This window comes from Rhinolophus ferrumequinum, chromosome 28 (assembly GCF_004115265.2).
Source record: "Rhinolophus ferrumequinum isolate MPI-CBG mRhiFer1 chromosome 28, mRhiFer1_v1.p, whole genome shotgun sequence".
Taxonomy (NCBI): domain Eukaryota; kingdom Metazoa; phylum Chordata; class Mammalia; order Chiroptera; family Rhinolophidae; genus Rhinolophus; species Rhinolophus ferrumequinum.
The window spans coordinates 39613-66455 of NC_046311.1; the positions used below are offsets into that span (position 1 = coordinate 39613).

At 38.2% G+C, this 26843-nt stretch overlaps 2 protein-coding genes across 2 annotated transcripts in view; both read left to right on the forward strand.

The window, feature by feature from the left end:
• The first annotated feature begins 4763 nt into the window (after window positions 1-4763).
• SCAPER (S-phase cyclin A associated protein in the ER) overlaps window positions 4764-26843 on the forward strand; it is a 218092-nt gene continuing 196012 nt past the window's right edge. Inside the window, exons 1-4 of the mRNA XM_033099943.1 lie at window positions 4764-4857; window positions 14259-14325; window positions 17927-18044; window positions 21335-21405. Coding sequence (XP_032955834.1) covers window positions 14320-14325; window positions 17927-18044; window positions 21335-21405 — 195 coding nt within the window. The 5' untranslated portion in view covers window positions 4764-4857; window positions 14259-14319. The remainder of the gene's footprint in view (window positions 4858-14258; window positions 14326-17926; window positions 18045-21334; window positions 21406-26843) is intronic.
• On the forward strand, window positions 26154-26575 carry LOC117018748 (small nuclear ribonucleoprotein E-like). The gene has a single exon (XM_033099942.1). It carries the CDS (start codon window positions 26154-26156, stop codon window positions 26412-26414), a length of 261 nt encoding a protein of 86 aa, XP_032955833.1. The 3' UTR covers window positions 26415-26575.

Sequence of the window (26843 nt, forward strand, 5' to 3'; positions counted from 1 at the left end):
CTTCTTTGAAAGAGAATACTTCCTAAATGTATACATTCTGGAGTGTTTGTGGGAACAAAACTCAGGATTGCCTTATAGACACACTGTGCTTTCAGTCCTTACATGTTCTTAGATACAAGTGACAAAGAGAAAACACAGTTCCTATCATTGCAATTCCACCACAAGATGATGTTCAGGGACTTGTAGTTATTTAGGCTCTGTTTTTTTGCTTTCAGTATCCAACTTAGGTATGGGGGCTTGTAAGGTTGGTTTCTGTTTGTTTGTCTTTATTTATTTATTTTTTTAAAGGTTTGCAGTACCATATAGTGCAAAGACAGAGTCACACAAATAATGCGTGATGCTTGTTGTTTTTTTTTTTTAAGGCAAGTTGGTATTTACAAATAAGAAAAAAGAAAAGTCAGATCCCATTCTTATCAATAACTGCTATTAACATTGGTGTTTCTTTCCAGAGTTTTCTGTATGCATTATACAGGTTACCCCTGTATAACACGGTTGTTAGGTTCCTAAAATGCCATATTATGCGAATCCGTGTTATACAAAACAGAGAACTAATTCAAAAACGGGAGTTTCCAAAAATTAAAAAAACATATTATTATGTTTTTTATAATTAAGAGACATATCTTTATTGAAGCAATTTTCACCAAAACCATAACATATTAATATGTATTAAGTAATGTTTTTTTGTCATCACTACTAAGCTTTTATTACGTTCCGTGTTGTTTGGGGATTTCCCTAATTTCAAATGTGATATCTTCTGCTCTTAAAAGCTCTTACTACACTCCATGTTGTTCGGGAATTTCTCTAATTCTCAAACCATGGTAGAGTGAAACTGTGTTGTAGAATGCCGTATTGTACAAGGGTTTCCCTCAATTCTCGAACCATGTTAGAGCGAAAACGGGTTATAGAAGTGCCATGTAACCTGTATGGGGGTTACCTGTATATCCTTGTTAAGGCAGATATGTCTTATGCAAAAATAGGATACAAAAGAAGCTTCTTCTATCAATCAAATAGCTGAAGAAAGCAGAGTTGAGTAAAACAAGCTACACCTTGGGGTCTCCTCCAAAACATGACTCCTGGTCTCTAGTCTCACAGTTTACACATGATACCCAAAATGAGAGGCATCTCACATACTCTGGCTAAATGAACACCCACCTGACACTCACTTAATAGGAGAGTGGAATTGAAACACAAATGTACAGGGGAGAAAGGAAGATATGGTTGTATCTGTTACTTATTCTAGTAGAGAGCTCAAACCTCAGACTTCTGCTGCCCATGTCTTCTTCTGAAGAGTTCCCACCCATGTGCACTGGGAAAAAAAAAATCTGTATTCTGAAGTTCTGGATTGCACTTTTCTATATATGTAAATTAGGTAACATTTGTTCACTGTGTAGTATGGATCTTTTATATCTAAATGGCTATTTTATCTGTTTGTTTTATCATTTACTAAGAGTTATATTTTATAATATCCTATTATGGTTGTATATTTCTTTAATTTTGTCGACTGTTGTCATAAATGTTTTGAGGCTATTTTATTGAGGACATACAGATTTGTGACTTTTGTATCTTCCTGGTGGACTGATATTTTAACATTATAAAATGTTATCTTTACTTTTTTAAAAAAAGCATTTCATTGTAGAAACTACCTTATGTCAACTATAATTAAAAAAAATAGTCACAGGATGTTAAGTACAGCAAAGGGAATATAGTCAATAATATTGTAATAACTGTGTACATTGTCAGCTACGTAATGGACTTTTTGGGGTGATCACTTTGTGATGTATGTAACTGTTGAATCACTATGTTGTTTTGTACACCTAAATCTAATATAATACTGTGTATCAATGGTAACTGAAAACTAAATTTTTAACAATTAAAAGAAAAAAGCCAACTACCTTGTTTAATGCTAGCATAACTGCATCAGGGTTCTTTCACTTACTGTTTGTAGCTATACATTTTTCTATACACTTACTTTCAGTCTCACTGTTTTCATATTTATGGTGTATTTCTTGAAAGCAGCACATAATTGAAGTTTTACACTTAGTCTTAAAATCTTTACCTTCTAATTGGAGTATTTATTCCATTTTTACTCAATATAGTGACTGAGAGATTTGATTTTAAACACATCATCTTATGATTTCTTTTCTATCTGTCCAATACATTCTACGTTCCTTCTTCTCTCTATTCTTGCCTTTTTATAATTATTACTTTTCTTTTTATTGTTCTGTTCTTTCCTCTATTAGCTTGCAAATTTCAACATACATTTTTGATTTATGAAACTGTCTCTAATGTAAATTAATGTACCACCTCCTGAACAGTGTGAAGATCTTAGAACACTTTACTTAAATTTACTACCCACCACATGCCTTACTGATTTGTTGTCATATATTATAATTCTTTCTATAAAATTAGCTCTATAAGATATTAGTATCTTTATTTCCTAAATCAATATTTGTTTATAATTACCCACATATTTACCCTAGCAAGTTTCTGTAGGACAGTCACAGTGCAGACTCCTTGGGTACTAGAGAATGAAGCCATGACATCTGTCACAGAGAAATTTATTTGGAAATAGAGTTAAACTCTATTGTAACCATTTGAAAAGCACCTGCAGGTGGACTGCTGTGCCTTGGTAAAGAATGAACATCTGACTATGATGACAATTTGTGAGGATGGCCAAGTGACTGTTCATGAGTAAGGTGTTTCTTTTTGGGGTGATGAAATGTTCAAAACTTGATAGCAGTGATAGTTGCACAACTCTTTGAATGTACCAAAAATCACTTAAGTGTACACTTGAATTGGGTGAATTGTATGGTATGTAAATTATATCTCAATAGAATTGTTTTATATGTATGTAAGAAAGATAATGACTGTTTTTACGTTGGTCCTATGATTTTGAGAGGTTCAAGTGGAGACAACCATTTGAATCTGGAGCTCAGAGCTGGAATCAGGGCTGGAGATATATACTGGGAAATATAAAGCACAAAGATGCTGTCTAAAGTTATATAAAAGGAAGCAATCTCCCCAAAACAGTGTGTGCAGTGGGAAAAGAGAGGGCTTGCGTCTCTCCCTGAGGGACAACAACATTTCAAGGGTGGGAGAAATAAGAGGTGACTTCAAAAGAGATGAAGAGGGAGTGATGGGAGATGGGAGACCAAGGAAGTGAAAATTGAAGGCAAAGAAAGAGTGTTTCCAGGTGGCAAGTGTGTCAACCAATTCAGAGAAATTAACTTAGGTCATAATGATGATATCCACAGGATCTGCACTGGGGATATCCGTAGTGACTTTGGAAAGAATGGTATCCAAGTGGTGGTGGGGCAGAAATGTGGTATCCACGTGGTGGTGCTTATCATATATTATGTAATTTATTTGTTACATTCAGTATTTATCGTCTGTCACCACCCTGTTCCAAGAACACAGGAATTTTTATCTAGTTTATTTACTAACTCCAAGTATCTAGAACAGTGTCTGATATGTGGTCTAAGTATTGTGAAAAAAATTACTGAAAGAACAAGTTTTCTAAGCAGGTAAGAGGGGAGAGGAGCCAGAACACAGCCAACAATATGGTTCTGACTTGTCAACCCCGAGAATGTACCTACCAGAAAGGACCCCTGTGGTTAATCGGCCTCAAATTCATAACTAGAACCTAGCAGACGTTGTTTGCAGAGGTCCCTCAGGCTGCTTGCCTTTCAACGAAAAGCCTCAGGCTGAGACTTTCTAAGTCTTGCATTGTGCTCCTGCCTGTCGCTGAGTCCATTCTTTATAAGGGTGTGCCTAAGATCTCAATTCCACCAATAGGACTGAGACTTTCCCCATCCAACCAGAGCTGTGCAGCTATAGCCTCATTTGCATCCTCACCGACCAATCAGAGAGGCTCCATTCTGACCAATGAGGAACCATTTGCATAGAAATGGACGGATCAGGTGAAAGGCCCAGCACTCTTCTCTACATAAGGGCGCTTCACCTCTGCCTCAGCTGAGCACACTTTCAGTGTCCATGGAAGAGTACCATGACGAGGCTGGAGCTGCAACACCACACCGAGGCCTCCTCACCTGGGCTGCCTCGACCAGTAAAGTCTCTCACCTCACCTTAAGTTGGTGACTCTTGTTGGCATTGAGTTGGTGACAGGACCTTCAGTTGACAGTCTCCATATTCTGTGAGGTACCCTCCATTGGATTCCATGACTTCCCCTCCCACCTACTGTGGTTGACAAGGGAGAGGGCAGGGTGAAGAGTGAGCTCACCAGCTGGGTGAGAATGGTGGGGAATGTTCTTGTGATAATTATGGTCTAGGTTGAGTCTCTTTCCTCTTTTGTTCAGAACTGTGTCTTAAGTATCGTTATGGCATTCCGTTCGTGTAGTGTGTCTCTTAAGTAGAGAAAAGACATTTACTGGGTCTCTACTCTGAGCCCTCCAAGCCTGGCACACAAGAGGGGCCGAATAAAGCTTTATGGCCGAGGGGCGGGTGTGATTGGCGTAGTCCTACGGGGTTTTTTGAGGCGCTTCCACAGGTCCAGGTGTTTGTGAGGCGGACCTCTTGGTCCTTCAACTGTGGGACTAACTGTGGTGACACGAAAGGCAGAGGGAAGGCACCGAATATGAGATAGCGGGCTGTGTGGCAAAAGGCGGCAGTGCCAGCGCAGCCTAGGAAAGAGAACAGCTTTCCAGAAGCAGCTGCACGAGCCTCCCGTCTCCGCGGCCCCGGTCGCGAACAGGGCTGCGCCTGCGCGCGTGCGGCCGGAGCGCGGGGCCGCCAGCGGCGTCGCGCAGCGCGGCTGGGGTCACGTGGTTCGCCGGCAGCCGCCCCGCCTCTTTCCCGGCGGGACGCTCGGGACCGCCCGAGCTGCGCAGGGCGGCCGGGGTGAGTGTCCGCGAGGGGCGCGCGTCTTGCAGACCGGGCGGGCCTGGGCGGGGACGCCAGGCGGCGGAATGCCTTGCGGGCCCACGGGGATAAAATGGCTGCGGGGTACGCCCTTTCACCCTCTCCCCTCACCTGGGAGTGTGGGCGGCGAGGGACCTGAATCGCCGCTGGGGGAGGGGAGCCGCGGCCGCTGGCGAGGGCCCGGGGGTCCTCTGAAGAGGCCGCGGACCGGGGGTGAGCAGGCGCCAGCCGGGCTGTGAGGGCCAAGGGGTGGGCGCGGTCTGCCTCGCCCCTCAGAGGGCGACCCCGGCAGCGCGCGTGGACGCTTAGGGAATGTCCAAAGTGCGAGGGCTTTCCGGGGGAGCCTCCCTGCCGGCCCCTCACCTGACAGGTGATTAGCCCGTCAGCTTGTTCTCAGCGGGCTTGACCGCGCTTTCCCTCCATCTGCCCGGGACACGACAGGAATGGTGTCTCCATGTACACACGGGGAAACAGGCCTGCAGGGGTGAGGAGCCGAAGCCAGGCCTCGCACCTCTGTCAGTGCTCCCTTCCCGGCGCCTCATTCGCGCCTTTCCCCGCCGGGGAGTGACGGGAACGATAGAATGCAGGCGGCAAACTGGTCCGCGAGCAGCACCTGCTGCTGTCAAGTGGCTCCGTTGGGGTGGGGCCGCCTGCCTCAGAGCAGCGTCCTATAGCTGGTGGACTGTATTCCTCGTTCTGTTTGTGCCGAGTTATTCCCCGTGAAAATAGCTCTTCAGTCTAGTCATCTTACTGAACGGTAATTCCTTATGAATTATAGTTTGCTGTAGTTTTCCAACATCAATTATTTCATGCTCAAACAATCCGAGGTAGAAGGATGGGGTGGGTATTATGCCCTTTTTATGAATGAGGGAACTGAGGCTGAAAGACGTTATTACGTGTTCCCGGTCACTTGCTGGTAAATGGCAGATATGCGATTAAGCTTCCGGACGTAAGGCTGGCAGTCTGCCCATTATCCCACTCTCGTTTATATTGGTGTTCTGGGTCTTGTATTTTCTTCCGTTAACTATGACTTTTCCCAAAAATGTGTTGGGTGCAGATCGATTTATGCACCATGTTGAAATGCTCTGAATAATTTCAAGTAAGGAATTAATATTTTACTTAATCAAAGAGCAGATTTTTAATATGATTTGGAAAGTTGTCTTTGTGGGAGGAAGTATGATATGATGACTTTGAAAGCAGATGTGAGTTTGATCTGAGTTTGAATCCCGGCTCTATTACTTATCCAGTGGCCGACTACTTAGTTTTTGTGGGCCTTTGTTTCCTCGTCTGTAAAATAGGGAAAATATCCTCCTCATAAATTTGGTGACACTAAGAAAATGAGGTGTCTGTAAAGCATTTAGAACTGCTTCTGGCCCATAGTAATCTCTCGGCAAATGGTGGCTTTTTGCCTTCTTTTTCCCCGTTCCCTTGAGCTGCAATTTTTTAATTTTCTATAGTTAACCAGTTGGTGGTTTAGGTCACTCTACCTGATGAATTATGCACGGAGGCATCATTAGTGTTACTTTATAAATGCATTTATAAATAACTTTGGTGACTTGGGGTCCAAAGGATAGTGTTTTAAACATAGACTTTACAAATATTTGTCCTAGGGCTTCACAGATTCTTAACCAATAAAAGTTTGATTTGATATTAACTTGATTAATACCTTAATTTAACCACTTTACAGGAATGTCGTAAAGCTAAGTCATTAAGGGGCTTGAGAGTCTGTCTTTCACATTCATACTCAACCACAGTCCAACCTAGTGTTAAAGTAGAAGAAAAAATTCTTTGGGAATCACATGTGAAGATTCTTTAAACACTAATAGAAAGTGGTGGTGGCATTTAGTGGGAAGTTAAACAGAATTCTCTAATGGTTCAATCTGATATCCACTGTGAGATTGGCATTTCTTTGTAGAAGTCAAAACTGCAAATGGTTTGTATACCAAAAATTAAAGTAAGTCATTAATAAAAATCTGTTTCCAGTTTCATGTTGGAATGGTAACCTTTTCCACAAACATGTTTTGCTTTGGCAGTAGGTTTTATGAAACATAAGCAAAGATCTGCTTTCCGTTGGTGGAGCCAACCTTAAATTATTAGAAGGAAATGGTTTATAGAAAGACTTTTTCCTCTGTGTCATGAAACACTAAGGATTTCAGGAAGCTTTGATAAAATTATTAACTACTTTTTAATGACAACTTCTTAAAGTACTAAGTTCATTATATATTTTGAGAAGATAGGTAAAATAGAGAATAAAATTAATTGCTGTGTGACAATCTATTTTAGCGGTTACCTATGCCTGGGCAATTTTGTCCTATGAAAGCTCCCTCTCCATTGTTTTGAAGCAAATCTCAGACATAACATTTAATTTTCAGTAGGTGGTAGGCCTGCTTTTAATATAGTATTGGAAAAGCAGGGTAGTTCTTGTATTTTCCAAGAGGCATACCAGGTTCATGGGAGAAAATAAATGCTTCTTGGTTGATATATTCATGGTAGTCTGTATAGGAGTGATCAGAATTGACAACCTCATTAAACAAGTTGGAATTATAAAATGTCCATTTTGCTTTTCAAAATACTTATTTTTACCGTAGTACACTTATTTTCCACTTAGCAAAGACATTAAAAATTACTGATAATTTTTGTTTTAAGTACCAGGCTCAAAGTTAAATACTTAGATTTTCTTATATTTCAGAAAATGCAAAAACACAAGTGATAGATTCGTGAACATTGGAGAGGAACTGTGATTGCAAACCCTAATTTTTCTAGATTTCATTGGTAATCATGAGAACAATTCATAGATGTGCTGTCCTGGCTTCAGTTAGATGGCCTGCATATTTTACAGTAACACTAGTGTAGTAGCAGGCCTCTCACTGTATTGCGCCTATCATTTACTTCTTGCCCTTTCAGAACCTGTGTACCCAAACTTGAATAAAGAAAAGAGGCAGGCCTTTCCTGGTACTTGAGCCAATCTTCACATTCCTATCTCTGGGAGTTTCGGTGTCTTCACAGACTTTCTGGGACTGCAGGGCTGGCTAAGTAAGACAAGTGAGACTTCAGTGCATCACTTGTTCACCTTGGGCATAGTCAGCCCTAGTGTTCATCCCGTTTACTGACTTTTTCTCTTTTGCTTGGCCATTGTTTTGCTGTAGTTTAGAGTTTCTCAGTTTTAATTTGTTTCAGTAGCACCGCCAATATTTTGCTATGTCCATCTTTTTATATTACTGATTTTTCATTTATGGTAGTGATATAAATTTTTTTATTACTTAAGTAAAAGTGTACAGAAGTTAGGTTGGTGCAAAAGTAATTGTGGTTTTTGCAATTATTTTTAACCTTTTAAACCACTTTTGCACCAGCGTAATATTTAAAGAAAAATATTTGTAAATAATATTATAGGTAGTACTTCTGGCAGATACCATGAAAGTAGTAATCAAACAGATTTTGGAAAATTAAGATTAGGGATTAGCTCTCTTTTATAACAGTTGTATTGATATCTATTTCACATACTATAAAATTTAACCATTTAAGTGTTAAATGGTTTTAGTGTATTCATGGAGTTGTGCAACCGTCACTACACTCAATTTTGAACATTTTTAATACTCTAGTATGAAACCTCCTAATCAGTGGCAGTCATTCCCCATTCGTGATCTCCCTCCCTCTTCTCCATCCTACTCCCTATCCGCACTCACCACTACTCTGCTTGCTTTCTCTATGGATTTGCCTGTTCTGCCATTCACGTTAATAGAATCAGACAGTATATGGTTTTTGTGTCTGGCTTCTTCCATTTAGCATAAAGTTGTCAAGGTTTATACAAGTTGTAGCATGTATCAGAACTTCATCACCTTCTCCCTTTTAAAAAATAGATTCTATGTTTTAGAGTAGTTCAGGGTTGTAGCGAAATTGAGAGGAAAGTACAGAGACTTCCCTTAGGCTCCCCATTAACAGCATCACCCCCCACCCCCAGAGGGGTATGTTTGTTACAATTGATCAACCTGCACTGACACATCATTATCACCCAGAGGCCGTAGCTTACAGTACTGGTTCATTTTGGTGTACTGGTGTACATTTTGTGCTTTGAACAGAGGTCTAATGCCGTGTATCCACCTCATGCAGAGCACTTTCACTACCCTAAAAATCCTCTGTGCTTTGCCTATTTGTTCTTCCTTCCCTCCTAACCCCTGACAACCATTGATCTTTTTCCTATCTTTGTAGTTTTGACTTTTCCAGAAACTTCATTTCTTATTATACTCAAATAATACTCCATTCTGTGGATATGCCACATTTTATTTATCCATTCATCACTTAATGGACATTTGGATTCTTTTAACTTTTTGAATATTAAGAATAATGCTATTGTGAACATTTGTGCACAACTTTTTGTGTGGACATTGGCTTTCATTTCTTTGGGGTCTGTACCTATGAGTGGAATTGCTGGATCATACGGTAACTGTGTTTAACTTCTTGAGGAACTGACAGACTATTTAGAAACTAGCTGCACTATGTTACATTCACAACCAGCAGTATATGATGGTTCCAATTTTATTACATCCTCTCCAACGCTTGTTATTGTCTGTCTTTTGGACTCTAGCCACCCTAGTAGATGTGATGTATCTCACTGTGGTTGTGATTTGTATTTCTCTGACTAATGTTCAACATCTGTTCATGTTCTTATTAGCCATTTATAAGTCTTGTTTTGAGAAATGAGCACACAGGTTTTTAAACCGGACATAATGGCATTTAACCTGACATGGGCTCTTGCTCTTACTCTTGTGCATGCTAGCTTTGTATTGGTTTGTCTCTTCATATCATTAAGTGATTGCTCCCCAGAAACCATTCGTGGTATTTAAATACTCTGCTGTGACACATATGTCCCTTATAATTAATCTACACGTTGTAATACCTATTTACCAAGTGCATTTGGAACTATCTAGAATTTAACTGAAAAGAAATTCATGCATTTCAGTACCACTGATTTTCAGTTCAGAGGCAGAGACAATTTGTTGGGTGCCAAGATGAATAGTAGTGCACAAGACACTTAATGATGTAAGTATTTGCAGTAAATCAATATCTGGTAGGATTTATGAGGTAGCATTTCAGTCTTGAGCCTCCCCCCTCGCCCCTTCCCCCCGGCCTTGGGGACAAAAAGGCCTGGTAATTAGAAATTGTGATCTCTGGGTTGAAAATTTTAGAGTGAAAGCTGAGTTTAATCTTTAGTTTGAAATTACATTTAAATTTAAGTAATTGTAATCTTTTACAGTTGGACTTGCAGTGCAGTTACAGAAAATCTGGAAAATAATAAAGAATAAAAGTACCCATGATTCCAGTGGTATACAGTTACCAATTATCGAATATTGGTTTTGTGCCATTTGGTGCTTCACACATAATTTCTTTGACATTGAATATACTTCTACAAGGTAGACACTTCCCCACTTTACAGTTATGGACCTTGAGATTCAAAAATCTTACAAAAAAAATGCGCTTGAAGGTTACGTAGATTGTAAGCTGCAGTCTTGGGATATGAATTTGGTTCTAACTTCACAGTTTACAGTCTACTTCACAGATTATACTCTTTACTCCACATTGCTTCTTGCCTTTTTCCAGTCTGTTTTACAGTGTGGCTAGATCACATGGTACACAAAATTTTCTGTCTGTCTTACAAATGTTGTTGGTATCTAGCCTACCACTGTCTTTATTGGAAAGTATCATTGATTGATTCTGGAATGATCAAATGAAGAATAGGTAAAAAGAGGTAATTCTGCTTAATCAACAAGCCATTCAACTTCTTTCCTTTCCTTCAGATTCTTTCTTGAGTGACTACCATTTGTAAGACACTGTCTTAAGTAGGGGAAGCAGGAGATCGTTTAGAGATATTCCTCCCTTCCTTCAGGATCTTAAAATGTAGTTGAGAAGAAAATGCTCATACAGGAGAAATGGGGAAGAGAGGATCACACTTATTGAGCATCTACTATGTACTGGGTTTTGTATGTTAAATAAACAAATTGTATACCTGTTATGTGTCAGATACTGTATTAACTGGTCAAACCTATGGTGTGTTACCATTTAACTCCGTAGAGTACATGTTACTCTCTTTGAAGATGAGAAAACTGAAGTTCGGAGGGATTAAATAACTTCTCCAAGGTTATGTAACTAGTAACTATAATAATTGGCTAAATTGAGATTGTTCACCATTTTCCACTGTGCCACGCTGATTTCAGTATATATTTCTCATCTAATCCTTCTGACAACCTTATAAGTTAGGGATAGCCTTCATTTTTATTACGTGCCCTTTAAAAAAAAATCAGTTTTATTGAGATATAATTTACATACAAGAAGTGCACCCACTTTTTAAGTGGACACTTTACACATATTAGCAAATTTATATATTGTTGTGAACCACTACCACAGTCCCGATTAGAACATTTTCATCTCCCAGAAAGTTCCTTGTACTCCTTCTTAGTCCTTCTCCAACCAAGGCAACCCTCTTTCGTTACTTCTCCCCTACGATTAGATTTGCATGTTCTGAACGTCTTATGAATGGAATCATTAAGTATATAGTCCTCTGTGTCCAGTTTCTTTTTCTGAGCATAATGTTTGATATTTATCCATTTCGTGGTGTGTATCAGTTCATTTGTATTGCTTTCTATTCTATTAGATCAATATGCTACAATTTGATTGTCTCTTCTGTTGATGGGTATTTGGGTTGTTTCAGTTTTGGAATATTATGAATAAGGCTGGTTTGAACTTTTGTATATAGCTCTGTGTGTGGAAAATACGTTTTTTATTTCTGTTTGGTAAATACCTAGCCTTCATCTTTATTGATGAGAATACCAATACTCAAAGAGGTTAAATGCCTTCTCAAGGTCACACATAGTCAGTTGGTTGACTCCAATCCCTCCACATACTCTTTCTACTATATCCTGCTTTCCCGCACATTTGAAAGGTAAGGAATATAGAGGAAAGCGGTCCCGGAATGACAGCTGTCTGTCAGCAGAGGATGTCAGAGTAGGCTTCTTGAAGGTGACTTTTGAGCTGGCCTTGAAGAATTGGTAGGCTTTGAATATGGTAGAGGATGAGAAGAAAGGACATAGAAAGCAAAGATTCTTATGCCGTATACTGTTCTATGTCCTGAGGCTATACGAGTAATAAAACCAACAAATATCATAGAGCTTACATTCTTCTTGGGAGAGATGGGACAGTATATCAATTAAGTAAATAACAAAGGTGGTAAGTTTTGTAGAGGAGAAGTGGGATACAGAGTGCCAGTGCTGGACATCAGGATAAATGGGTTGCAGTTTTTAAAAGAGTGCTTGGAAGACCTGACCAAAAAAGTGACATGTGAGCAAAGATGGAGTGTCCCAGATGGAGTTCTGCAAACATCAAACCCTGAGGCAGGAGAGTGTCTGGTATGTTGGGGAAATAAAGAGGCCAGTGTGGCTGGAGTGGAATGAACATCAGGGAGGAGAGGAGTAGGAGATGTGCTCAGAGAGGTCTCGGGAGCTTGAATGTTCAGGGAATGGGAGGTTACTGTGAGGACTGTGGCTTTTACTCTGAGGGAGATGGAAAGGCATTGGAGAGTTGTAAACAGAGGAGTGAAACATAACGGCTTTACTGAGATACAATTCATGTGTCATACAATTCACCCATTTAAAAAAGTTTTCTTAGTGGATTTAGAGTTGTGGAACTATCGCCATAATAAATTTTAGAACATTTTCGTCATCCCCAAAAGAAACCCTGTGCTCGTTAGCAGCCACTTCTGTTTCCCTCCAACTTTCTAGTCCTAGTCGACCAATGATCTATTTTCTGACTCTATGGGTTGCCTATTCTGGCCATTACATATAATTGTAGTCATAGAATATGTGACTTTTCTGTGACTGGGGTCTTTCAATTAATGTAATGTTTTCAAGGTTCATTCATATTGTAGCAGGTATGAGCACTTTTTTCCTTTTTATAGCTGAAGAATATTCCTCTGTATTGGGTGGTTTCCACTTTTTGGCTCTTATGAATAATACTGCTATGAATACTTGTATATAAGTTTTTGTTTGGACAGATGTTTTCATTTGAGGTGCTGCATTTAAAAGGAGCAAATTCACTTGACAAAGGATAAATGATGGAGGCTGTCATCCCAGAAGGTTTGGTCCCAATTGCTGCTTGCTTTTCTTTGTTCATTAGCTGTTCTTACAGGGATAGGCCATTCTTTTTTTAGCAATTTCCCTTCTCCTTTGTGTTCTGTCTAGTTTCTCTGCTTCGGATTTCTTTTAAGTAAAAATTTGGCCACAGTAAGTAGTTTCTCTTAAAGTAGGAGCTGTATTACGCAGAGCTTTATGTACCATATTTTACCATGTATAATGCACACTTTGTTGCCCACATCTGTGAGGGAAAAATAAGGATGTGCATTATACATGGGTAGTGCTAGCTCCATGTCTACATTGATGTTTTTAATTCTTTTATTTATGTTTATGAGTTAAGAGTGTAACTTTAAAAATCAATAATGATATCCGTATGCAAAATAATACCCTGGAATACAATGATCAGTTTTGTTGAACTTACAATGAACTTGCGATGACAAAGAGTTCTTGGACTTCTTCTATGATGTGTAAATATTGTAAATTTGTTACCAGTACATAAAATTTCTTGTGTTTTGTTCTTGTGTTTTTTAATTATTTGTTACACAAAATTTCTTACACCATACTATGTTGAAAAAATAAATGTTAAAATTCCTTTATAATACTACAAAAAACAAGTACCTATATGTAAGCAAATTAAAAAATTAAAACAAAAGATTTTTTTCCCCCTAACAGTTTGGGCCAACAACGTGGGTGTGCATGATACACGGGAGCATGTTATATAATACATGGCAAAGTACAGTAATTGGTAATTAAGATATTCTGAAAAAAATGTCAGTTTTTGAAAGTTCCGAGGGAGATGTTTTGTATACTGTTTGGAGTTCATTAGTGGATACTAAATCTATTCAGTGAAAGCAGCATTTAAATAAAAAAAAAATAGAGAAGGAAATACCAGAGTATCTCACATAATAGAGATAAATATCACTTCATGAAACTTTTGCTTTACTTAAACGTGTGAACTGAGTCAGGATGTAAAGTGTTTGTGTGTGTGTGTTTATAGATGGTAGTAAAAAAGTTTGAAGCCTCTGGGTTTGGGATATCGTGGACTAGTCATGTAATTAACACTTTCTCTTCCATTTAATTTGTTTTAGAGAACATGGATTACGTAAAACATTGTATCAAAACAGGCAATATAAAGGAGCAATTTTATTTTTTATTTAATTTAATGAGAAACTTGGAATGAGATTTGTATCTTTATATGAATAAATATGATTTCCTGACAATGTTATGACTAATTGTATATATACATATATTTTATTATAGGAGTCACACCTCATTGGTTTATGTGGTAAATGAGCTTCTTGGCATAGAAGGAAATTAAAGAATGATGGTAAGTGATCAAACTACTGTAAACACTAACCTTAGTTTTATTTGGCCTTCCTCTTTCTTTCCTTTCTTCCATCTATTTTGATTTATTATCTTTTTTGATGTAATATTTATTACATATAAGATACTCTATGGAACACATTTGATGTAAAGTGTAGTAATAAAGTGAACAACTGTGAATGTGCTACTCAACCTGAGAGCTCCAGACTCGCTCCTTCCGTTTGTGGGACCTAGGGCAGTGATACAAATGGAAGCCAATTTCTTTTATGTCTTACTCTTAAAAAGTTATAAATTCATGCCAACAGCTTGACCTGCTTTCCTGCCCAGGGCCCAGCCAGTTCTTAAAGGAGCCATACTCTCCCTGGGGCAGGCAAATTGGAGGTTAGGCCAGGGCCGTCTCTGGATTTGGGATGAGGACTGATGTGAAGCGCTCCAGAAAGCCTTCACAGACAGGTTCCCCTCCCCCACACTTTTCTAACTCAAGATTTTTAGACAATTCTATGTATCTTCTTAAACTATCCCACTGGAACCCAGGAGGAGGAGGACCACATATCAGTGAAATCATATATAGTTCTCGACTTTTTCTGTCCCACTTGTTTTGCTCAGCATAATAATCTCAAGATCCATCCACGCTGTTGCAAATGGCACTATTTCATTTTCTCTTATGGCAGGATAGTATTCCATTGTGTATATATACCACATCTTCTTTATCCAGTCATCTATCGAAGGACACTTTGGTTGTTTCCATGTCTTGACCACCGTAAATAAAGCTGCAGTGAACATCAGAGCACATATATCTTTACGGATAAATGTTTTCAGATTTTTTGTGTAGAATTTACTTTTTAAGACTAACATTCCATTGTGTGTATATACTACCGTATCCATTCATTTGTCGTCAGATAGGGTTGCAACCATGTCTTAGATATTGTGAATAAAGTTGCTGTGTACGTGGGTATACCAATATCTCTTTGAGACCCTGCTTTCAATTCTTTTTGCTGTGTACCCAGAAGGGATTACTGGATCGTATAGCTATTCCATTTTACATTTTTTGATAAACCTCCCCATACTGTTTTCCATAGCAGCTGTACCATTTTACATTTTGACCAATAATGCACAAGGGTTCCAATTTGTACATATCCTTGCCAACACTTGATTGTTTTTTGACAGTAGCTATCCTAACAGGTATTGTGGGTAATCATTTTTAGCAGTTTTTGATTTATCCTTTATTGCTTATATTTCCAAAAAGAAATCTTACAAGTATATATATAAATTATATGTTAATTATATATCACTTTATCTTTCTTGCACCCAAAGATATCATATTCTGATACCTGTTTTTATTCCTACTTAGCAATATACCCTAGAGCAATAGAGATCTTCATTCCTTTGTGTAGCTGCATAGTATTTCTTGTTGATTTGTGTAATTTTTAAATAGCTTTCATGGGCAAGGTATAGTAAATCACTGCTTATCTGCCACTTGTGGCCCTAAGGAATATGGCCCAAAACCGGAAGGTCAATGGAAAATGACTATGATCATCCACAACAGAATTCCGAAACTACTTTTGTATGTTAGAATTGAACAGAGAAGTAAATATATTTTAGCTAATGAGAGCTAAGTTTCTTACTGTAGGACAAAGAAATTACAAATATGGAAAGGGGAAGGCTAAAATGAATGAACCCTGTGGAGTGGGATTGAAATGAGAGGTTTTAGCATAAGCTCATGGTTTTTCATATCTATGTAGAAATATATACAGATATATAGATGTGTGTATTGTAGATCAGTGTGCATACATAAAGTTCCTGTTATTTCTCATTCTGTGCGTTGACAGGGCATTTTTTTTTGCTGTGCCTGGGGTTCTGGGATGGCAGCAGTCATCTGTGGGCTCAACTCGGCTGGCACATCCAAGAAGGCTCAGCGGATGGTGTCTGACAGCTGGAAGTTCAACTGGGGCTGCCAGTTTGAGTGCTGCCTTTACCTGGTCTCTGTACTGCTGGCTTGGGCTTCAGTTGGCTTGCTGGCTGGGTTTCAGGAGTGAATGTCCTAAGAGGGAACATCATAAGAGACCCAGGTGTAGGCTGCAAAGTTTCTTATGACCTAGTCTCAGAAGTTATGCCCTGTTATCTTCTCCTCAGTTTACTGGTCAAAAAGCAAGTCACAGAGCCAGTTCCAAGAGTTACACAAAGGCATGAACACCAGTGGGCAGGGTTTATCGAGGGGATGAGGCCATCTTTGGAAACTAGCTATCATACCGATTAATTCATACATTATTTTTTGCTTTTATCCATGTTTGGTTCACTCATTTGGATTGTTAACTCTTTGATGTCAAGTACAATGCCTTCTATTTCTTTGTATTCTCCTCAGTGGCTGCCACAGGGCATTTGTCGCACATAGTAATTGCGACAAATTGTTGCCCAAGGTTTCCAGGAATGTATTGTGGCCCAAGGTTTCCAGGAATGTTAACATCCTGGGCTGGCAAGACCTGGAAGAGATGAGGAAGGCACCTATTTGTTGCACTGGGCCCGGGGGCTGGGCCCAATGGTGAGCTTTATTTCAGAAAGAGGCCGATTGCCCCCACAGAATGAACGGTTGGGTGAGAAGGACGCAGCCTCCGGCTCAGGGATGCTTTATAGCCTCTTTCTTTTCATAGATGCCATGTTCCCCGAAAATAAGACCTAGCCCGGACAGTCAGCTCCAGTGCGTTTTTTGGAGCAAAAATTAATATAAGACCCGGTATTATTTTACTATAAGACCAGATATAATGTAATAAAATATATAATATAATATAAAATACCAGGTCTTATATTAATTTTGCTCCAAAAGATGCATTACAACTGATTGTCCGGTTAGGTCTTACTTTCGTGGAAACACGGTACTTGGTTTATGACAACAAGCTGTTCTTCTCGATCATTCGTCAGTGGAGACGTAATTTCCTTTGCATTATTGGACCTGGCTTCCACTGGCCCAGGGTCTTGGTGGGGCTAAACCTGCAGGCTTGTGTTGCTTTTAGCTGAGTAGGGCTAGAGTAGGCAAGAAATTATACATGTGCACGTGTATGTGTGCAGTAGTTTAAGTTTGCAATTTAAATATGTCAGTTACAGGAATTATTTAGAGCTCAATAACTTGGAGATAAAATCATACATTGGAAATTTACAACTGAGTGGAATTTTACTGTAGCATTATGTCAAGGGAAAAAATAGGATTCTCAGAAACATTTTACGCTGCAGAGAGCTTTCAGGGGGAATGTGTAGCATGTTTGTAAAAACTGATCTCTTTCATACTTTGACCTTGTGATACGTAAGAGGAGGTGCTGAGATGGGTACGTAGCAGTGTTTGTACTCCTTAGGATACTTTTTTTGAACCTTAGATTGCATTTATTTTTGAAATACTTTTTTTTATTTTTAAAGTCGTAACATTCATTCTTTTTAGAACTGAGAAAGATCTGTGACTTACTTTCTTTTCTCTGTTTAACCATCTTTCCTATCTCAAATTTGTCTTAAGTGTTTTCTTTCTGAGAAATATCAGAAATAATGAATCTGTCTGCCAAATATATTTTATATTTGGACTAATCTAATTATCTAATAAATACTCACTTTCATGTACATAGGCTTCATTCCAGCGCTCCAATAGTCATGACAAAGTAAGGAGAATAGTTGCAGAGGAGGGTCGTACAGCAAGAAATCTAATAGCCTGGAGTGTTCCACTAGAAAGCAAAGATGATGATGGTATGTATTCAAAATAAGTTTCATTTTGTTGTAAAGGTTGTATTTAGAAGGTTATATTTAGTCATAAACCACAGACAGACTGAAAACTGTTTACAGTTAAGACTCTTGGGTAAATTGTATACATAAGTAATTTTTTTATGGCCTTTTTATCTAACACACAAATGGTTTCATGAAAGTGTTAATTCATTTTACTGTTTCACCTAGGAAGGAATTTGGGTTTGTTGTATTACTAGGACAGGCAGATTAGTGGTTTTCTTTCTTTCTTTTTCTTTTTTTTTTTATATGGGAGATTAGATTATTTTATTGAATTTGTATAAAAATAAAAAAGTGTTGTAAAAATTCATTATATTTACCGTAATTAGGTACAATGTAATGTAATGATTTAGAAAATAAAAGAGAAATAATATTTCTTCAGGTCTCATTATTATTCTTTGAACTACAATAGAAAAACTACCTTTTATCCTTAATCCTTGCACTTTCGTGGCTAAGATCAGTGGAAACACTCGCTAGGTCCTGAGGTAAGGAACATGGGACAGGGAAACAGAAAAGGAAGGTTTGGGGTGTGCTAGATGATACCTTACTCTAAAATTTTCCAAGGGCTTTAAACTGTTCCTCACACTGGGTTTGTATGATGTGTTTTCATTCTTAGATTCAGTTATGTCTTTTTGGAGGGATTCTGTAGAAATTATGTTGTATCCTTTTCAGTGCATCATAGGAGGCACATGATGTAGGTTTGTATTATTACTAGTGATGTAAACTTGGATCATTTGGTTAAGGTGTTATCTCCCCAGTTTCTACACTGGGGAGAAAGTAATTTTTCGTTTGTAGTAAGTAATTTGTGGTAAAATTGAGTTTGAGACTAGGTAAATATCCTGTTTCTCTTGAAACAGTCCATTCGCTACTTTTAGTTTCCATTGGTAATTCTTAACTGAATAAGTTATTCTGTATGCTGTTGGTTGCACACTGGTGGTTTCCTAACCCCCTTGTTCCTTCTACATTTATTAGTTGGCATTCTAATGTAAGGAAGAGGTTTCCCTTTTCCTGTTTATATGTACACATGCACAGTATGTTTTTACTGGAATCTGTATGGACTCATAGCTTCTTATTTAATGAGTTATAACCCATCACTCTATATTGATGCATAGCTTGCCCTAGACTTGTCTCGTGGGAGGCCTGTTAAGCTGGCTCTTGTTTCCTTTTGACATGTTCTTATTCTTTGAGAGCATCCCTGTGCCCACAGCAGGATGTTTCAAGCTGTACAAGAGTTCACCCATGTCTTATTCTTACGTTTACATTTAAAAAACTTTTAATATTATGTTTCTTGTTTATCTTTTTACATTTGTACCGGTCCACTTGTACTTTATTCTTACATATAGTGTGAGGTATGGATTTAATTTCATTTTTTTCCATGTGGGTAACAAATTGCCCGAGCATTGCTTACGATACACTCGCTCTTTGCCCCAGTTATTTGACATGGCACCTTTGAATTTCCATACGTAATTACATTCTGTTTCACTAGTCTTTTCATGTGTTTTCATTGTTTCCACTATGGAGGCATTTTATTATTTAAAAATATCTGTTTTGACCACTTCTCCTTCAGTAGCTTTGCTTTGTCAGTCTTCCTGGATATTTTTTAGAGAGCAGTTATTTTGTATCATAAAAACTATCAAATACAGTGGAAAATTAAAATTATTTTTAAAAATATAACTCCTTATTTGCTAAATTTTTTCATAAGGAGCTTACTATTTATCTCTTTGATAGAAAATATATATCAACATTATTTACTACCAAAGTAACAGCATAACACCTAAAAATGTCTATGGTTGCTACATATTATAAATGTCTTGCAAAATTTTGTTTTCCATCTTCCATGGGTTACTCGGAACATCAAATAATCTGAAGGTATTTTTTATTAAAGTTGTTTCTATTAAAAAAACAGAAAAGAAAATACAATAATGAATCACATATCTGTATATAATCTGATTTTACATGCAAGTACATAAAAAAACTGGCCAGTATAATTTTAAAGCTTCATTTATGCTTCTTGCACAGTAATAGAACTATAAGCACAGAGAATTAGAACTTTTGAATATAATAATGATGACAGAAGAACATTAACTTCATAATTTTTGATGATTATTTTATATTTTTCCAACTTTGCCACTATAAAAAAAAATCTTTATTTTGCTTTTTAAAAAACTTTTATTTATTTTAAGTGTGTTTCTCCAGGACCTATCAGCTCCAAGTCAAGTAGTTGTTCCAGTGTAGTTGTGGAGGGCGCAGCTCACTGGCCCGTGTGGAGATTGAACTGGCAACCTTGTTGTTAACAGCAGTGTACTTGAACCAACTGAGCTAACCAACTGAAGCCCTGTTTTGCTTTTTTAAAAATAATACAGCAACTTGTTTTTGTTTTTGGGCTACAATATATACTCAGACATTTTTGAGGATAATAATTCAATTTTTAAAAGTTTTCACCTGTTCTTTTATTTCTGTTTCGTCTGGGATTTGTTCTAAGCTGGTGATTATACTGGATATTCTAAAAAGCCTTTTGGTACATTGCTCCCTAAAATGAAAGGATGAATAAAGGGCTGTGTATGTAGAGTTCTCTGCCTTCATGCCTAGTACAACAATAGGGGAGGCCCACTTCTGTGCAGATAAATTGTGGGTAGGTTCATTCCTACTGCTTTGGAGTCCTTGCCCAAAATTATTTTGCCAAAAGGAAAAGAATTTTCTTGTACATTGTAGATTTTACTCTGATTTTGAATGGTTCTCAAGAATAGACTGATTATGAAACAGTAGTTACTGTCTTTCTTATAAAAAAAAAAAATGAGAAAGGTATATCTGACTGCAAAAATACAAAGAACTGAAAACCCCCCCTTTCATAAATCAGACGATTTAATCAAAACAGAAAATACTGAGTTTTATATGTTAAAAAATGTATTCTTAATTTCATTGTTAAAATAAAATTTGAATTCAAGTAAGTATTTTCCAGACCTGTATATAGAAGTTGAGAAGTATCGCTAACTTAACCTTGTTTTTAAATTGTCAGAATTTCTGACTTCTTTAAGAAGTTGATTTATTCCTGTTCTGAGAAAGCTGTTGTATGACAGCAGTCTCTAGGACCTCGGAAATTGGTTTTTTGTTACATCTGTAGTTCATATTGCTCATGTATAAATTCTGTGGTCTCTGGAAGAAGATAATGTGTTAGTATGCCTGAATGATTTGTGTAGTTTGATTTCATATTATCTATATGTTGATCTATATATTTTCTATTTATTCTTGCGTTAAAGGAAAACCTAAATGTCAAACTGGTGGAAAATCAAAGAGGACAATTCAAAGCATGCATAAAACTATTAAACAGGTACAACTTTTTAATTACTGACTTTTATTTTCAATTATAGAATATTTTTTAAGGATTTGAATATTTTATATTTTTCATGTATAAACTTAATGGCACGTTATGTAACAAACATTTATATAGTAGTATGTGCCTAGCTTGTACTAAATACTTTACAAATATTAATTCATTTTCTTCTCATAAAAAACCTTTGATGTAGCCATTATTATTACCTTCATTCACAAATAAGGAAACGGAGGTATTAAATCTATTTTTTTTTTTTTTTACAATTTAAAAAGAAAAATTTTATTGGGGAATATTGGGTTCCTCCAGGATCCATCAGCTCCATGTCAGGTCGCTGCTTTCAATCCAGTTGTGGGCGGTGCAGCTCAGCTCCAAGTTAAGTTGTCATTTTCAATCTAGTTGTGGAGGGCGCAGCCCACTGGCCCCTGTGGTAATCGAACCGTTGACCTTGGTGCCATAAGCGCCACACTCCAACCACTGAGCCAACCAGCTGCCCTTAAATCTTTGAATATTTGGTAGAATTCCCCAGTGCAGCCGTCTGGGACTAGGCTTTTGTTTTTTGGGAGATTTTTTGATTACTGTTTCAATTTACTTACTAGTGATTGGTCTATTCAGATTTTCTGTTTCTTCATGGTTCAGAGTAGGAAGGTTGTATGATTCTAAGAACTTTATGTTTCTTCTATGTTTTCCAATTTGCTAGCATACAGCCTTTCATAATATTTTCTCATTATCCTTTGTATTTCTGTGGTCCTGTTGTAACTTCTCTTTCCTTTCTGATTGTGTTTATTTGAGTCTTCTTTCTTTTTCTATTAATGAGTCTAGCTAAAGGTTTGTGAATTTTATTTATCTTTTTAAAGAACCACTTTTGCTATTGTCTTTTTAGTCTCTTTTCTGTTTTCTTTTTAGTCTCTATTTCTTTTATTTGCTCTGATTTTTATTATTTCCTTCTTTGTACTGACTTTGGGCTCTACTTATTATTTCTCTTAGTTTCTCTAGGTATAAAGTTAGGTGTTTTTTTTTATTTGAAATTTTTCTTTCTTCTTGAAGAAGGCCTGTATTGTTGTAAACTCCCCTCATAGTTCCACTTTTGCTGCATCCCATAGATTTCGGTTGTCATATTTTCATTTTCATTTGTCTCTGTATTTCTTGATCTCTTTGTTGATCCAATTTGTTGTTCAGTAGCATGTTTAATTTCCACATATTTGTGATTTTTCCATCATTCTTCTTGTAGTTGATTTCTAGTTTCATATTGCCCTGGTCAGAAAAGATTCTTGATAGCATAATTGCAATCTTAAATTTATGGAGACTTGCTTTGTGTCCCAACATATGATCTGTCCATGTGCACTCAAGAAGAATGTGTATTCTGTCGTTTTGGGATGGAAAGTTTTATAAATAGCTATTAAGTCTGTCTAGTCACGTGAGTTGTTTAGGCCGATGTTTCCTTCTTGCCTTTCAGTCTGGGTGATCTATCTGTTGGTGTAAGTGGGGCGCCAAAATCTCCCTCCTATTACTGTAGTAATATCAATTTCTCCCTTTACGTCTGTTAATAATTATTTTACATATTTGGTACTTCTAAGCTGGGTGTATATACAGAGGGTGCCAAAAAAAGTATACACATTTTAAGAAAGAAAAACTGTATTAAAATTGTAATACTCAATATACACTGATAACAAAAGATGGATACAAGTCACGTTTGACTTCTACAATTACAAGAGGTGCTCAAAGTGGTTACCATCAGTGTCCAGACACTTCTGATGACGGGGAACTACTGCTTGAGCAACGTTGACCAAAGTATCCACTTGTAGACATTCTTTTGGCACCCCTGGTATATTAATGTTATGTCATCTTTGCGGATTGTCTCTTTTGTAATGTCAGTCTTTGTCTCTTTTTACCTGTGTTGGCTTGAAGTCCACTTTGTCTGAGATAAGTATGACTACACCCGTCTTTCTCTGGATACCATTTGCTTGGTGTATCATCTTCCACACCTTCACTTAGAGCCCGTGTTTGTCTTTGGAGCTGAGATGAGTCGCTTGAAGTCAGCATATAGTCAAGTCTTGTATTTTAACCCATCCAGGACTGTGCCTTTTGAGTGGTGAGTTCAGCCCATTTACATTTAGGGTGATTATTGATATATGAGGACTTACTACAGCCATTTTGTCCTTTGTTTTCTGGTCGCTGTGTCTCCATTGCTTTTTTCTTGTGTTTCTGATTCATATTTCAGTTTGGTGGTTTTCTGCGATGATTTTCGTTATGTTCTCTTTTTTGTTTTGAGTCTCTGTTCTAGATGTCTGCTTTGTGGTGACCATGAGGTTCATATAAAATGTCTTATAAAGTAGTCCTTTTTCTTCCGATAGTATCTTCTCTTCATTTGTCTATAGGAGTTTCATCCTTTTCCGCCACCACTTTTATGTTTTTGTTGTCACAAATTATCCCTTTTTATGTTGTGTGTTCATTACCAAATTGAAATAGTTATAGCTCTTTGTCACAGCTTTTCCCTTTAACCTTTATGCTATAATTAACTATAACACTTTATTCTGTAATAGTGTTACGGTTTTCTGACTCTGTCTGTCTATTCATCACCTTGTCAAACTTTTCTGCACTTTGGCCTTTTCCTCTCTGGCAGAAGAGCTCCTTTCAACATTTTTCTCGTAAGTCTAGTTTTGTGGTGAAATCCCTCAGCTTTTGTTTTTCTGGGAAAGCCTTCATTTTTCCTTTATATCTGAAGGATAACTTTGCTGGTAAATTATTCTTGCCAGTTTTCACATTTCAGTACTTTGACTATGTCATTCCACTCTCTTCTGGCCTATAGAGTTTGTGGTGAGAAATCTGATGATAGCCTGATGAATGAGTGTTCCTCTTTAGATTACTGTGTCTTTTTCCATGGGCTGCCTTTAGAATTCTTTATGATTGACTTTTGACAGTTTCAGTATAATGTGTCTTGGAGAAGGTCTTTTTGCATTGAGATAGGTACTTGTTCTATTAGTTTCTTGTATGTCCAGCTCCTTCCCCAAGTTTGAGAAGTTCTCATCTATTAATTCTTTAAATAGGCTCTCTGTTCCCTGCTCTCTTTCTTTGGGATACCCGTTATCCTTAGGTTGGTCTTTCTAATGAAAGCAGATAGTTCTCGTTGAGTTCTTTTGTTTTTTATAATCCTAGTTCTCGCTCTTCTTCCACATGAATCATTGCTAGATTTCTAACTTCTCCATGTGGTCTGCTCTATTTCTCGTGCTTTCTAATGCATCGTTCGTCTCATTTATTGAATTATTAGGCTCCAAAATTTCTGTTTAGTTCTTTTTCATAGTTTCCGTCTTTTGGTAAAGTACTCCACCTGTTCATCAGTTTTATTCCTGAGTTCATTAAACTGCCTTTCTGAATATTTTTAATATCTCACTGAGTTTCTTACGACGGTGATTTTGAATTCTCTTGTCATTTGATCACAATCTTCTGTGACTCTGAGTTTGATTTTTGGGGAACTGTCATTTTCTTTATGTGATACCATTTTACCATGATTATTCATGGTTCTTGGTGGGTTTTTTTCTCAGCAAGTGCATTTTAAGTAGTGAACACCTTTCTTATTTAGGTAAAGCTTCGTTTACACCTTAATTAGAATGATTCAACAGGTTGGTAATTAGAGGCCTTTCTTTCATTTTCCAGTAGGTGGCACTATAGGACAGATTTTTGGTTTCTCTTACCTGAGCTGACTGGTTGTATTTGATAGCCAGCACTTTCTACCTTCCACCCTCTGTGCCAGAGGTGTCACAGGTACCCTCTTTGTTGATGCTTGTGCCTCTGGGGGTTGCTGGTGATGGTGTCTCTGTGGTTGCGGTGTTGCCACTGGGATGGCGGGTGCCCCTTCTAAATCGGAAGTTTTCTGGGTCTTGGGCACTGTTGCTATGGTGGAGGGATGGGGTGACTAGGTGGAGCGGCCAGGGCAGCAGGTGCCTCCACTGCTTCTGGGGTTTTCAGGCTCGCAGGTGCCGCTGCCATGGGCTGGTTTGGTGGTGTGGGTGCCGCTGCCGCCTTGTTCCCGGTGCCTGCTGGTCCTGGAGTTGTATGTGCGCCTGCGCTGCTGCTTCCCAGCTCTGATGGTAGGTGCGCGGCAGCTGGGGTGGCAGCCCGTCCCAGGTGCCGATGCCACTGCTTCTGCTCTTTTCATTTGCGGGGCCAGAGTGGTGCATCCCGTCTCTGCTGCTGCTAGTGAGCTCCTCAGGGCTACGGGCTTTGCCTCTGCAGCTGGGGTCCGGGGCCACAGGCACTGTTCCTGCCATTCTGACACTTTTGCCTCCAGTCACCTTCAGATGTACACACGTGGGGATCTCTCAGGTGTCTTAGTGTGTTGACCAGAGGAGTCTTTGTTGAGTTAGAAAGGTTCCGCTAGTTACAGATTGAAGGGGAGAGACAAAGGGAGTGTCTCATCACTTATCATGATGCTGATGTCACTGCTGGTGATAACTTTTTAGATACGACACCAAAGGTACTATCCATGTAATAAGTCATTCGTAGGCTGGATTTCATTAAAATGCAAAACTTCAGTTCTGTAACAGACAATGTCAAGGGAATGAGATGACAAGCTGCAACTTGAAGAAAATATTTGCAGAAGACACATCTGATAAAGGACTGTTACCCAAAATATATGAAGAACTGTTAAACCTCAACAATAAGAAACAACCAGATTAAAAAGCAGGTAAAGGACCCTAACAGACACACCTCATCAAAGAGGATATACAGGGTCTTTGTCAGCTTCCACCATGGCGTACCGTGGCCAGGGCCAAAAAGTGCAGAAGAACCTCATCTTCAGATACTTGCAAAATAGATCTCGGATTCAGGTGTGGCTATATGAGCAAGTGAATATGCGGATAGAGGGCTGTATCATTGGTTTTGATGAGTATATGAACCTCGTATTAGATGATGCAGAAGAGATTCATTCTAAAACAAAGTCAAGAAAACAGCTGGGTCGGATCATGCTAAAAGGAGATAATATTACTCTGCTTCAAAGTGTCTCCAACTAGAAATGACTAATGAAGTGAGAAATTGTTGAGACGGCAATACAGTTTGTGTTTTTTAGGTCTCCTTTGTTAGGAGCATAGTTCTTAAACGTTTATTCATATTGCTCCAATTACTCTTATGTTATTACCAGATGACAATAAATGCTGAGGAATTGTTTTTATTAAAAAAAAAAAAAAAAAAAAGAGGATATACAGATAGCAGATAAGCATATGAAAAGATGCTCACATATACTTCATCACAGAAATACAAATTAAACAACGACGAGGTACCACTCCACACCTGTTAGAATGGCCCAAATCAGGAGACTGACAGCACCAGGCGCTGGCGAGGATGTGGGACCGCGGGAACTCTCACTCCCTGCTGATGGGAACGCATCGCGGTGCAGCCACTTAGGAAGACAGCCAGGCAGATCCTCACAAAGCCCACACACC